This window comes from Gavia stellata, chromosome 4 (genome assembly GCF_030936135.1).
Source record: "Gavia stellata isolate bGavSte3 chromosome 4, bGavSte3.hap2, whole genome shotgun sequence".
Taxonomy (NCBI): Eukaryota; Metazoa; Chordata; class Aves; order Gaviiformes; family Gaviidae; genus Gavia; species Gavia stellata.
This window is the reverse complement of record NC_082597.1, coordinates 57,015,728-57,028,757: the sequence shown is the minus strand read 5'-3', so window position 1 is coordinate 57,028,757 and position 13,030 is coordinate 57,015,728. Positions and strand designations below refer to the sequence as shown.

General features: G+C 37.9%; 1 protein-coding gene across 2 annotated transcripts in view; it reads left to right on the top strand.

Annotated features, from left to right (window-relative positions):
* TNRC6B (trinucleotide repeat containing adaptor 6B) overlaps positions 1-13,030 on the top strand; it is a 96,710-nt gene that overhangs the window by 68,469 nt on the left and 15,211 nt on the right. Inside the window, exons 8-12 of one of the 2 annotated variants that reach the window (XM_059815941.1) lie at positions 745-819; positions 2,118-2,163; positions 9,066-9,214; positions 10,372-10,542; positions 12,801-12,926. In XM_059815941.1, coding sequence (XP_059671924.1) covers positions 745-819; positions 2,118-2,163; positions 9,066-9,214; positions 10,372-10,542; positions 12,801-12,926 — 567 coding nt within the window. The remainder of the gene's footprint in view (positions 1-744; positions 820-2,117; positions 2,164-9,065; positions 9,215-10,371; positions 10,543-12,800; positions 12,927-13,030) is intronic. The other variant, XM_059815942.1, reaches the window with a different exon arrangement.

The window sequence follows — 13,030 nt, the reverse complement described above, 5'->3', positions numbered from 1 at the left end:
TTTGTGTTAAAGTTCTCTAGTACAGTAACACTTCGTACTGTATTGATATCAGAAGGACTATGCTTTGTCTACTTCTAATCAAGTAGGTAGGGCAAACTCAAAAGGCAAGGGCAGAGCAGCTTCCTAGGATGTGGAAATACTGTTGTGACATGCTATGGAGTTTTACAATTCCTATTTTGCAAAAATTATTCTAATGAACTTCTTTCTCACTTAAAGCTTTTTTATTTTAACCACCAAAGCAACTGTCAAAAAAATTTTCTGTTGAACTGTGTTCAGTTTTGGTTTTGATCATCTGTAAATTACAGTAAGGCCAAATTGAGAGCCAGGTCAGTGCAGTGCCCCTGTAAGAGAAACCATACTAAAGGGAAGAAAGCCAAGGAAGAAATCTGTCTCTCTATGTGGTGGATTAAAGAATGTATTAAACTGTAATAGAAGAAAAAATAAATAACATTCACAAAGCTTTCCAGATTCCAGAATGAAGCTGAAGGTGTGATAAACATTTTACACAGCAGGTGTTCATGCAGGTTGGTATACCTAACAATGAACAATTTTATGAGAGAGGAAAGAAGAAAAAGTATTTGGTAAATGTTTCCAATCATGCAAAAACTTAAAAGTAATTTGTTCAGGAGATTAATTTTTCTGATACCAGGATTTTCATTCGACACTTGTGCATCTCAACGATAAAACAGAATTTAAGAAATCAAGAAGTTGCTTAAAAATATTTTTGTCTTTTTTTCTCTTCAGTGCGCATTAAAAGGAGGAAATAGTGATTCGTGGATGAACCCTTTATCCAAACAGTTTTCAAATATGGGCTTGCTAGTAAGTAAATCCTTTTAAATATAAAATGCAACTTTGCAAAAAAGCAGTAAGCTTTAAATAAGTCAAAAGATCAGCTGTTTCACAGTGTGTAACTACTTACTTATCTGCATTGCTGGCATGTTGATTATAATACTTGTTAATAGCTGGGTATTTAGCACTTCCTTACTAGTCAGAATGGCTTCTCAGAGAAACCCAAAATCTACTTTGACTCTTCAAAGTTACTTTATGACAGCTGTTGTTCTGAGATTGCAATTTCCTTGCAAGTAATAAGATTTGGGTTTTTTGTGGTTTTTTTTTATTATTTTCGTAACATGCTGTTTAGAGCACTCAAGGTAGAGGCCACAGCTCCTGGCTGTAGTGTCAGACATCTGTGATTAGTGCAAGGCTATTCATTCTGAATCTCAGCTGCCTATCAGGAAAGGAGATTTACAGCCCTGTGTCTGTCTTGGTTGGTTATTTATATTTTAAATACTGTGCAGCAGGGTCTTTTTAGAACAAAAAGGGCTCATTATTAATTAGTGCTTAAAGATTGATGGGTAAAGTGAATAAATAAATGGCACATCATGGAGAGAAAAGAAAGATCTGTAGGGAAGTACCTTAAAAATAGTTACATATAAATATTTTTTTTAAGGACTTCTGACATGCTAATTTGTAAATCATTTTACAGCATATTGTGCCAACTGTCATCCTGTGAAGCAGGAATAGTATGTAATGTAGGCTAGCGAAAGATAATAATGCAGAGGTTCTGTGAGAAGCCCAGGGCTGCACAAACTGTCACTGACATGACTAGGATTAGTTTGTAACGTCTCTTGGCTCCCGAGCTCAAATTCAGTCTGCTAGACCATAGATGCTTCTGAAAGCTATAGGAACACCCTGTCCCAGACTGCCAACTAAAGAATAACTTGGCAGCACATTTCAGGATTTGATGACTTGACAGGTCATGAGGATGAGCTATCATTTTGGCCACTATTTTCAGTGTTTCGTCTCTCAACCACTGGAACAAGAGGACAGAGGTTCATTTCACAGACTAGGTGTCTGTCCATGTTTCCCTGTCTGTCACATGCATTCATGTGTCTGGTTTCATATGGGTAAACTTACCACACACAGCATTAGGGGGTTGAGGTGAGGCGTGTCCAGGGTGATACCAGGAATCCTTGTGTTTGATTTTAGTTTAAAATAAAACTTTAATTGGCATAAGCATGTCTTTCCTTCATTCCACCTTTAACCATCAAGGGCTGCTTTCTGAAACATTCCTCAGCATTTCATAGAAGTCAGAATGGAATTTTTTTTTTTTCCAGAGTCAAACTGAGGACATTCCAGGCAGTAAGATGGACTTGTCTGTAGGTGCGTATAACGTAATTTAAATGCATTTGAAATGTGAGATTACGTGTAGTATTTTTATGTGGATGATATGCTGTGCTTTGGAAAGGTTTGATCCTTACTTCTAGCTCTCCTCATAATAGAAGGAGAGTTACAGCATCCAATATCTTGGCTGTAGGCTTTGAATAGTTATGCATCCGATGCTGGTATGCAAGATGTGTACCTTTACAGAATGGAGCTATAACTTGTGGAAGGGATATGCTATAAAACTGTTTTTTATCCATGTAGTTTGTATTCATTGTTACTGTTTCAAGAAAGTGAAGATCCCTTTTCATTTAGTGGAAGAGGAGGACTGTTTCAGCTCTTGGCTGTGGGACATCGCAATTACTGCAGCTCCCTAGAGGTGATGTGAGGGAAAAGAATATCTTTTATCATTGATTTCTTCAATTGCTTGCCTCAGGCTATTACAAGTTACTGCTCAGCAGAACTAGATTTTTCATTCTTGATAGCCTCACCACAAATACTACGCAGCCTAAGTGGGATGGGCTGTGTGGAAAACACTATCCTAAATGAGAGTTGGATTTGACCACTTGGATTAATCCCATTTAATCATATTTGAATTTGTCCTGACTTTCTTCTTTGGGAAACTAAGTAGTGAACTCTCTCAGAATTTTTTTTTTTTAATCTTGAAATCAGATTTAGTTTTGCATTCTGTTCTTCTCCAGATTGTCTCTGAATATTCACTATCATGGTATCGTAATAGAAATACCACAGGTTTCTGAAATCTTCTGCCATTTGAGATGGTTTCCCTCAAGTTTCCTAAGGCATATATTAAAAAAGGATGATCCAAATCAGCTGTTCCGATTATTTATTTTATTTGTTATCAAGTCTTTGAAGGCTTAGTAAGGGTAAAAACTTGTACAGGATAGTCTTTGATACTTACAACGGGGAAGAGGGTTATGTTCCCGTTCTAGGGATTACTTGTGTTCAGGTTTTTGATTCTTCAAAATCTCCAGAAGCAGGAAGATTACCTCATATCCCTGGCTACAAAGAGAGATCTTCTAGTCCACTTAAACAACATTGCTGCTGTACAAGCCCAACAGTAATTTTGGAGATGTTCATCCTATTTCTGTAACTGTGAGGAATGTCACAGAGGCCTCAGATTCCTCCCAGTTACAGTGTCAAAAGCTAGGGGTCTGTAATTCTTAGTCCAAAGAATGATACATCAAAGTAGTAGTATTAGTATTCTCAGCTCTCATCTAGAACAGTGAATTTCTTGTGTAGATGAGGGTATGCCCTGTGGGCTCCAGAGTACTGTGTGTGTAGTGGTTCTGTGTCTGGAAGGGGTCCCTGTATCAGTGCAAATCAAGTTTGTTATGAAGGTGTGAACACCATTGATTCTGAATCTCACGTGATTAATGCTGAGACCCACAGTATGGCTGTTATGCATTAACCATTTTACCTGTTTCATGTTTAAAAACATTCCAGTACCAAGCTGCTTATTTCCAGCTACTTCTGCATAATAGCAAAACTTTCTACCTCGGCTGAGACATGGATGCACGCAGGCACAAAGTGCTGCTGAAGGGACAGAAAGGACTTGGTAAGAAGGGGAGGGCTGGCTGGAAGAGGTGATTGGCTTGGAATCAGTGCTTATTCTGCTGGTGGTTCTAAGTTTCCTGTGGGAGACTGTCAATTGAAGTAATTACTGATGATCCTGTCGAGGTATCTCTGAAGAACCACCTGCAAAAGTAGTTCTTTGTCAGGTCACAGTCTGTGGGATCTCTAGATCAACTAAAATTGGTGTTTGCTAGTCAAGTACAGTTAGTTTCAAAATATGTTCTGAAGTTCGTTGCTGTAAGCTAGAATAGTGTGGGGTCTGTGATACAAGTTGGCCATAGCCAGCATCAAGGATAGAACCTATTTACTTCTGAGTTATTACCTGCCAAAGGAAGTTACGGTGTTGAGGTCTATGACTGACTGTGCGCTAAGCATGAAGTAATCTTGCTTTCCAGCATCACGTACATCTACGGTTTGGTGCATTGGATCCTGTCTTTGCGGCAATTTTTGGTTTGTTTCATTGCCTGATTTTTATTTTATTTTTTTGCATCTAAACATCAAATAGTGACAGTAGCAGAGGACAGGGTAGCAAGAGCTGTTTGTTCAACTCAGATAAATACCACCTTCAGTTTTATGTTTTTACAGGTGTCAAGACAGTTGACTAGTCTGATGTGTTCCCCCTGCCCCAGAAAGTAGTCTGGTAGTAGATACTGCTTTCCTCTGCAGTGTCTTCTGTCCTAGTGAGACAATGGCTGTATGATTGAAACTGAACTTCTACTGTGGGAGCTTCTGGTCACAGTGGAAAACTAGATAGCACAAGTTCAAACCCTGTGAATGCAAGCAGTGTAAATATTTGTTCTTGATTTGAATAGTAGATTTTAGGTACTACCAGAAGCAAACTCACAATTGTACTATAACTGCAGTTTCTGTGCCACTCTGATTCTGCCATACCTCTTCTGTGCCTTTCTAGTATTGTTGACCAAATTATTCCAATATTACTCCTTGTAAGAAGTCTGCTCTGATGTTGACCCTCTTAGCACCAGTGCTGTCACCAGCTTTAGTACTTCTTCATCTGCCACTGTTGTAGCATCCCAATCAAAAAACTTCTTTTATTGGGAATATCCATTAATCTTTGTTGGTACCAAAGGTAGAGTTGTGGTAGTCAAGACTTAACTTGCATATAATATCAACTCTTGACTTGGTATTCTAATGCAATCCAAATAGCTGCAGTGTCTCTCAGCTTCAAATCCATTACATTCTTAAAATGTGTATCCCACTTCATAGAGGATTAAGTAGTTTATTTTTCCCAAAATTGCTTTCTTCCTCTGAATAGTTAAGGATCCCAATTAGAGATGTTAAAGCGTGCATTTATATAGTACAACACAGTTTTGGGGAAGGTAATAGAGTTTTTGGATCTCTCCAGTTTGGCTTCATATAGCCTCTCTAGAATTCAGGCTGTGATTTGTATCATGCTTCTCTAAAGATCTTCTAGACGGAGATAAGTTGTCTTCTTGGATGTTCAGTTCTCATCTGCCTTCAGATGCTGCTGTTAAAGAACACATCTAAGAATATACAAATGAAGAGGATGGTAGCCTGGATTATGCTGATTATAGCTGTCTCAGTTCTTTATCTCCAAGTTAAGCTTTAGGATCCTTTAGAACTTTCTGCTGTCAAGGACCTTAAGGCCATCAGACCTTCTGAGGAAAGATGGCTGACGCTCAGAATATCCTGTGAAATGGTGCCCAAAGATTGCATACTTAGTCTTGATATGTTGCACTTCTTTAAGTTTAGTATGCCCATTAATGGTGGCATCCTTGATCCTAGATAGAGGCATTTATTATAGTTTGTATTCTGTTTCAAAGACTAAGAATGTAACAGATCATCTCAAGGCTTTTCTGTTACTTCTCTGCTTAGCAGCTTTGCTTGTGTTGCTTATGGCAGTGGCTTGTGGAAAACTGTAAGCTCTTTGCTCAGCCTATATCTACGTCTAAACTTTAAAAGTTGGACTTACTTATGACGTAGACTTGTTCTTCAACTGGTTTTCAGTGAGGACTACGACATACCAGGTTTTCCTAACTAGATAACTCCCAGCATGGTGTTTTCACAGTTCATGGATAAATGCACATTGATCTCAGAGCTAAATCTGTGCTTGGAGACCACGTGTATCAAAGAAAACTTTGGCTTTGGTATGCATGCAGCACCTTCGCTCTGATGATCATGCATCATAAAAATAGGTCCAGTTGTCAGTAAGTAGTTCTTACTACCTTGGTCTCAGTCATCTTGTTTGAAAAATGTGTTCCGTTTATTGCAAGGTGCTGGAGTGATGTTTTTGTTTACTGACCAAGACAGAAAAGAGATGGATCAATAGCATGCCTGAGGCAGATCTACTTCCTCTTTTTTTTCTTTTTATTTTTCTGTCAAATCCTTTCAATAGATAGCTTGTTTTACTTTGAAAATAGGATACAACTTCTTTTCCTTTGAAATCTCTCCTAGTATGTAAGTCTAGAGGCATGAACTTTGCCACAGGAAGTAGCTTGTCAGAACCACTTCATATTTTATCTCTTCCTTCCCTCTGTTCGACAACCACCTTTGTCTTTTTTTTTTTAATGTATTAGTTGCAACCTCTGCAGATCACTGAATTCTCAAATCACCTGTAAAGACTGGGAAATTGATTTCCAATTTCTGTTGATTCAAATGCAGTTCATGCAGCTGTCTATTGTAAATATGTTACAAATCCATAACCTGATTTAGCATTCAGGTGCAACACTTCGATATCTAAGCACATGTGCTTGCTCAGTAGGCTTGGATGTTGTAAATTTATGGCAAAGGTATAAAACCAGTATCTTCAAAATGTTTTCATTTTTCTGGTCAAGCAGAAAACATATTTCAAATGTTTGGGCTTTTTTTTTTCCGTTTGGGTTACCCCACTGGATGTATGTATTTTCACCATGTTGAGTCTCTTGTTTGCAAATGTTTTAGGTAACTTTGCTCAACAGCAGATTCTGTCTCCTATCTCCCAGTACAGGATCACATTATATAATTTTGTTCGTATAGAATGCAATTTTTTTTCTTTTAAGCTGTGTGCATATGGTGGGGGAGACCTACTTAATAGTTTTTTTTTCCCTCACTAGGGCATGAATGTCATCCTCTAAGCTCTTGTTTCATTTTACATTTTTCACGGTGTTTCTTACAGCTGTTAATAGTGGGAAAAATCCAAGAACTGATGAAGTGTCTTCTTTTATGAATATTGTTGGACTTTTAACCTGTTGTACATTTCTGCATGTAGAGAGATTTGGGGCTTTGTATTTATTCATGCATAAGTATTCTTGCCTACTGCAGAGGGTAAAAGTCAAACTTTTCAGATTTTAACGGTTGTCTTGTACTATGTAAGGTAAAGCTAGTTTTCAGCCACCTGCATTATTTATAGCTTTTGTTGGCAACTGCAAAAGACAGACTCACATGACAGGTTTCAAGGATGCATTAGAATTTTCTCTGAATGGGATAAATGAATGCTACCATCTCTTAGCAAGGCCTTGTTTGTATTGAAGTTTAAGCAGCTGCCTCAGCACTAAGAGGCATGCGTATCATATCTATGCTTGAAGCCTTTAAAGGTGCTATTTAATGCTCTACAAGTTATTTAACAAGCAGTTTTACAGGGCATCATTCAGTAATGTTTGAGGAGTTGATTGGATCATCAGGATAACTGAAGAGACAAAAGGGTGTTTCTGCGGCTTAGTCATCTTGTGTTGGCATTGACCCAGTTTCGTTTCAGATAGTGATGCGACTGTCTCGCTTTCAGTTTCTTTTCAAGCAACGAAGGGAGAGGGCTTCCTGTCTAGATTTAAAGCACACAAGCCTTTTGGTAGTGCATTGCTGGCATTGTGTGTAGTGGTTAGATGTTAGGTATTGACAGGATTGAGATGTACATGACGTTTTATGCGACTGCTTTTGCAAAGCCAATTCTAGCATTTAAGGGTATGTTAGAAAGAGATGAGTTCATCCAGGTCAGTGTGACTCCAGTTACAAGCCAAGATATGTAGGTGATTTGTCAAGTGCTTTTGTGATAAGTGATGTTGAAGGCATCTGAGAGGATGAAGCTGGATCAACTTTGAAAGCTGTGCCAGCAAGGAAAACCCATGTAATTAGTGGTTGATTTTGTAGGTTCTTGGCAATAACATACCTATGAATATTAATAGTTTGTGATTGGACATTAAGAAGAGATGCTAGCTGTGAGAAGCTTTTTTGAGGAATTGATAAGTGTTTTGAAGGTATCGGAGTGATTAGCTGTCTGCTCTGTTTGATAAAGACAGTGTTTTGTCAGTGGTAGGGTAGGATATCTGTCATGAACTTCCTTTGGAGGAGTCACAGATTTTGGTTAATTGTGGTGACAGGTTTTTTTAAACTGTTCTTGGAAGGGCCATCTGTGCCACTAAATGAAATTATTTAAAACTAAAAATATCAGTAAAGCTAATTTCTATCATGTTGTCCATGTTTTAATACAAAGATGTTTTCCATCTACTTCAACATAACAATATGCATCTGATACCTTACGGGTGCCAAATACGACCAAAAAAAATGGTTCCTTGGCAGCAGTTCAGTGTGTAAGGAAGAAAACTTCCTTCAGTCAGCATTTGGCTGGTGATAAGCTTACAGAGAAAGATGAAAGTCTTGTTCACTCTGTACGTTGCAGTTTGATTATCTGTTACTAACATCTCTTCCTCGTGTTCCACCAGATTACTCACTAAACAATGGCAGGAGACTATAGGGGATGTTTGAAAAGTGTCTCTGTTACTGGTTGTGTAATCGTTGCATACAGGCTGAGGGAGGGAGATTGGTTGCCTGTCTGGGAGTTACACTATACCAAATGATCTGTAGTGTTTAAGAGTTAAGTTCACATGACTGCAGGAGAGTTATGATCAAATTGTGCGCATGGTTTTGCAGTTTCTCAATGCCAAACCCAGTAGAGGCTAAGTAGAATATATGGAGAACTTAAATAGTGGTGTGTCTATAGATACTGAATACCAATAAATAACAGTGCGAGTTTTGGAAGACATTGAGAATTATGTATAAATGAATATCATTAGTTGAACTAGGCTGCTGTAGAAATGCATATGTTTATATCTGTATATAAGTTGTGAGAAATACTTCACATTAAACTCTCTTAAACTAAAATGGCTTGTTCAGTCTTAAAAATGAAACTTCCTACTTTAATTTTTCAACACTTTTAATAGCAACTAAATTGTAAAACGTATGTAATTTATACCATGATCTTAAAGATACTTTCTCTGGCTGTGAACCTGCTGTCATGAAACATGGTAGAGATTATTGGCACGAATTTTATTGTCTTTCCTCTTTTTTTTTTTTTACAGGTGGTCTCCCAGATAAGAAGTTCGAGGTAGATAAACGAGCCATGAATCTCGGGGATTTTAATGACATGATGAGAAAGGATCGATCTGGGTTCCGTCCATCTAATTCCAAAGACATGGGAACCACAGATAGTGGGCCTTATTTTGAGAAGGTGAGAGAAGTATCTTTAGATAAATTCATATCAGCCTCTGTGTTCAAGGTCCCAGGTTTTTACCCTACTCCTCTGGAAATGCTAAAAATTCAGTAACCTTGGACAAACTCAAAAGATGTAGGGGAGTTATGTTTGTAGAATGAATGTGTATATAAAACAAAGGTGTCAGATGTGCGTAGACAAACTAAGTTATCTGGGGAGAATGAGGCTTTTTATTCTAGAACAGATTGCTCTTAATATGGACAGAAAGAAATTCCTTTGTTTTTGTTGGAAGGGTAAACTACTGGTAGCAATGAAATTCGTTACAGGTTTCATCACAATGATTCTTTTGGCTACTGGCTACACTCATCTACTGTAAAAAATTGGTTTAGATCTAAGTAAACATAAGTAATCACAGTCTTCCAAATTTTTTCTGCTTTCATGTCTGTCATTTATTGGAAACACCCTTTCTAAATTCCGCAACCCCTTATGCTGTATGTCTGTGTACTGTAAGCTTCTGTATGACATCTGTTTCCCTGTGACATCTGTTGTATGTTATGGTAGTGTTTCTTTCATATTCTTGCCTATTTTAAATAGAAGCTTATTATCAAACATTAATTGCTTCACATTATGAATTGGAGAGTGTCCAACAGATTCAGAATGCTTTAGGGTTTTTTAATACAGTTTATCACGTGTAAAATGGAAAAGAAATTTGGTTTAAAATTCTGAAGGCTTGTTACTGTCAACGAATTTAACTCCTCCATTTTGGTATAACAGGCCAAAAACCAGTTTTGTCAACTCCCTCTGGTGGCCTAATTAATAAATACCACTAGCAGAGCTAATGCATTCCTAACAAACTATGTTTGTAGGTGTGTGCTAACATTAAGAATTCATTCAAGATTTGTTTGTTTCTGTAGTGGTAATAGGCACTGTCAGAAACAAACTTCATAAGAGTTCAAAATGTATTTTTAAAAATAAACCTTTAGGAATTTATTGATTATCTCCTTGGACCAAAATCTTAATTGTTATGTGATCATTTGAGTCAGAAGTTTTGTCCTTGTAATTGCTATTACAAATTAACTTTGCTTCTTCCTAGTCACTCACCATCCCTCTTTCTCTCCTCTTGCATTCTGTTGCTTCACTAACCAACTTCTGCTGTTGGCTAACTGCTGCTTCAGCTGACTTTGCCTTTCTCCAATCAAGATGGGTGCCTTGGGGATGAGGCTCCCTGCTCTCCCTTCTCCCCTTCTCCCAGCTACAAGCTGTCTCCCTCTGGTTCCACACTATCCAACGTCGGCCTTGGGGCAATCGGCTCAGGGCTCAGTCCCCAAAACTTCGCTGCTAGACAAGTAAGCAGGCCACCTTATAAGATGCATTGTTATAAGGCTGCAACCTGGGCTTAATCCTGGTTAGTTGGTTGCTTGCATTTGTTTTCCTACTAAATAAATTAATATTGTTAATGGAAACTTCAGCTGTATCAGGCCATTGAGAATCAATCCACTTTGGTTCCTATCATCAAAATGTATTCCATCTGTTTTTGTTGGCCTCTTACTTCCTGAATCACAGTGCAGCAGCAGATAGATGTGCTTTTCAGAAGTCATAAAGTTAGTGGCAACCTATTTTAATTGCTGTTTTAAAACCTAGTTAGAGGCTGTTGATTTGCCCCACACACCTGACACTGAATTTTTCCCAACTGCACCCAGTGACTTTTTATGTGAAATGTGTCTTCAAAAAATTGCAATCATTTTTGCATTGTGCCTGTTCCCTTCTCCCTTCCCTGCAGCCCAAAGAAAGGATTGATTTAGCAGCTTTTAAAAACTCTTGAAGTAGCAATATTTTTGTTCCGTGTAGAGGGGAATGGTGGGGAAGAAATGAAGTGGTTAACTGCAGTTTGGAAGAATTTCTGGCTATTATGTTTTGCATTATGCTAGAAAAAAATGTTGCAGGAATACTGGGAAACAAAAGACTAGAACCTAAGTATTGCAACTGGATTAGCTTATGTAGTCTCATGCCTAACATAATGGTGTTTCTTTGTGTTGTCTTTCTGTTTCGATGTGACACAGTCAGTGTTGAACATTAGATCAAGTCCAAAATTTGCAGGCATGTTCTTGAATTCGGTGTGCAGAACTCTGAGCTTTAGGGAGGGCTGAAAGTGTAGCTGCAGCTTCAAGCCTCTCAAAAAATTTTAATGTGTAGTTGACCTCAGTCAGTTCTTTCCAGACTAAGAACTCTTCTGTCTCGTGGGGTTTTTTGTTTGTCTTCCTGTATGCTTAGTATGACATCTTGAGTTGCTTCTGAAAGAGAAGATACATTAAGGAGGTGAAATCTGATCCAAGTGAATGAGGCAATCCATAATGCTGGCCAGTATAGAAGCAGGATGAGACACTTCTATTTTAGCAAAAGGATAGCAGAAGATGCACAGTATTATGGTAGAAGGGAGGGAAAGTTTATGAAATCCTTGTAAATAAGGGAAGGAAAGGTTTTGGAGAAGGCCTGCACAATCTCAGTTTGGAAGAATGATGAATTTATGTTGGGTACAGCAGTGCTGGCATGGAGAAGGAGAACAGAGAATGATGGCTGAGGAATAGAAAATGTACTGTGTAGAATCCCAGGTATCTGAGGATCGTAGACATCCTGATATGCAGCAGAAGATGGGAACTTCTGAGGGTCTTGAAAATGAAAGGACAGAATCATGGGACATAAGGACCTTTTGGAGTATGAGCTTCAGCTTTTAGAAGCAACAGCATGCAACTGTTAGTGTAGGAGACTATCCATAACATTTCCTGTGGCTTTTGCTGGAAGATGTTACAAATAAAGACAGTCTGCTCAGTGGCTGAAATAGTGAAACATAATCACAAATTTTCTTTGGTCTTTTTCATGCAGTAGGGTTTATTATTACATAAGTTGCTTATAAAACAGTAAATACTTCTCATTAAAAAAAACCTCAAACAGCAAGTATTTTTGCACTAGAAAATAAATCACTGGGAGGAAAAAAACCCAAACAAACATTTTTTTCTCATTTGGAAATTTTCCTGCTCTTCAGTTTAGAGGGGAAAAGAAAAACATCCCAACCCAAAATGCTGAAATTTTCACAACAGAAGGAAAATTTTTAATAAAATTTTTGAATTCTAATTTCAGTTAGTGAAAGGCCTGCAGAGGAAGTAATAGGCTTATGAGTGATAGGTCAAGAACCTACTTAGAAAAAGTACCTGACTTTTCTAAAATGATGGCCCAAAATTCTTGTTGACACAGTCTTGCCATACTTTAAGCCAGTTGAATGGGTTTTTTGAGCGTGTTGTATTCCCAAGTTTCCATTTCCTAACCCTTAAAGTGCAAAATATAAAATATTAGCTTTGTTACGTGCTTTGAAATAAGTGGATAAACATGACTCTTCAATGTAGAGGAGAAAGAGCCTACATCTCAACAATCTAGTATAGCAGTTTTAACCCTGGTAGAATATTACTGATTTAGGGCAAACATCTCAGTTAATTCTAAGAGTACTCTGTTTAAGTCAGTACTTGCCTCATTGTTATTGATATGTAGTTAATAGCATAGAAATCCATTATCTTGAAAGATTCATCTTCTCACTACTGCTTTAATTTTATAGGGTGGCAATCATGGTTTGTTTGGAAACAGCACAGCACAATCGAGGGGCGTGCACACACCAGTGCAGCCACTAAATCCTTCCCCTAATATCCGGGCGCAAGTGCCTCCCCAATTTCTTTCTCCCCAGGTAAGGAATTTATAGAAACTGGTTACTTGTAAAAAGTAGAGCTATAGCCTTCAGAGCACATCATTGAGGTTACTTATACATCTATCTTAGTCTTGACTTGATGT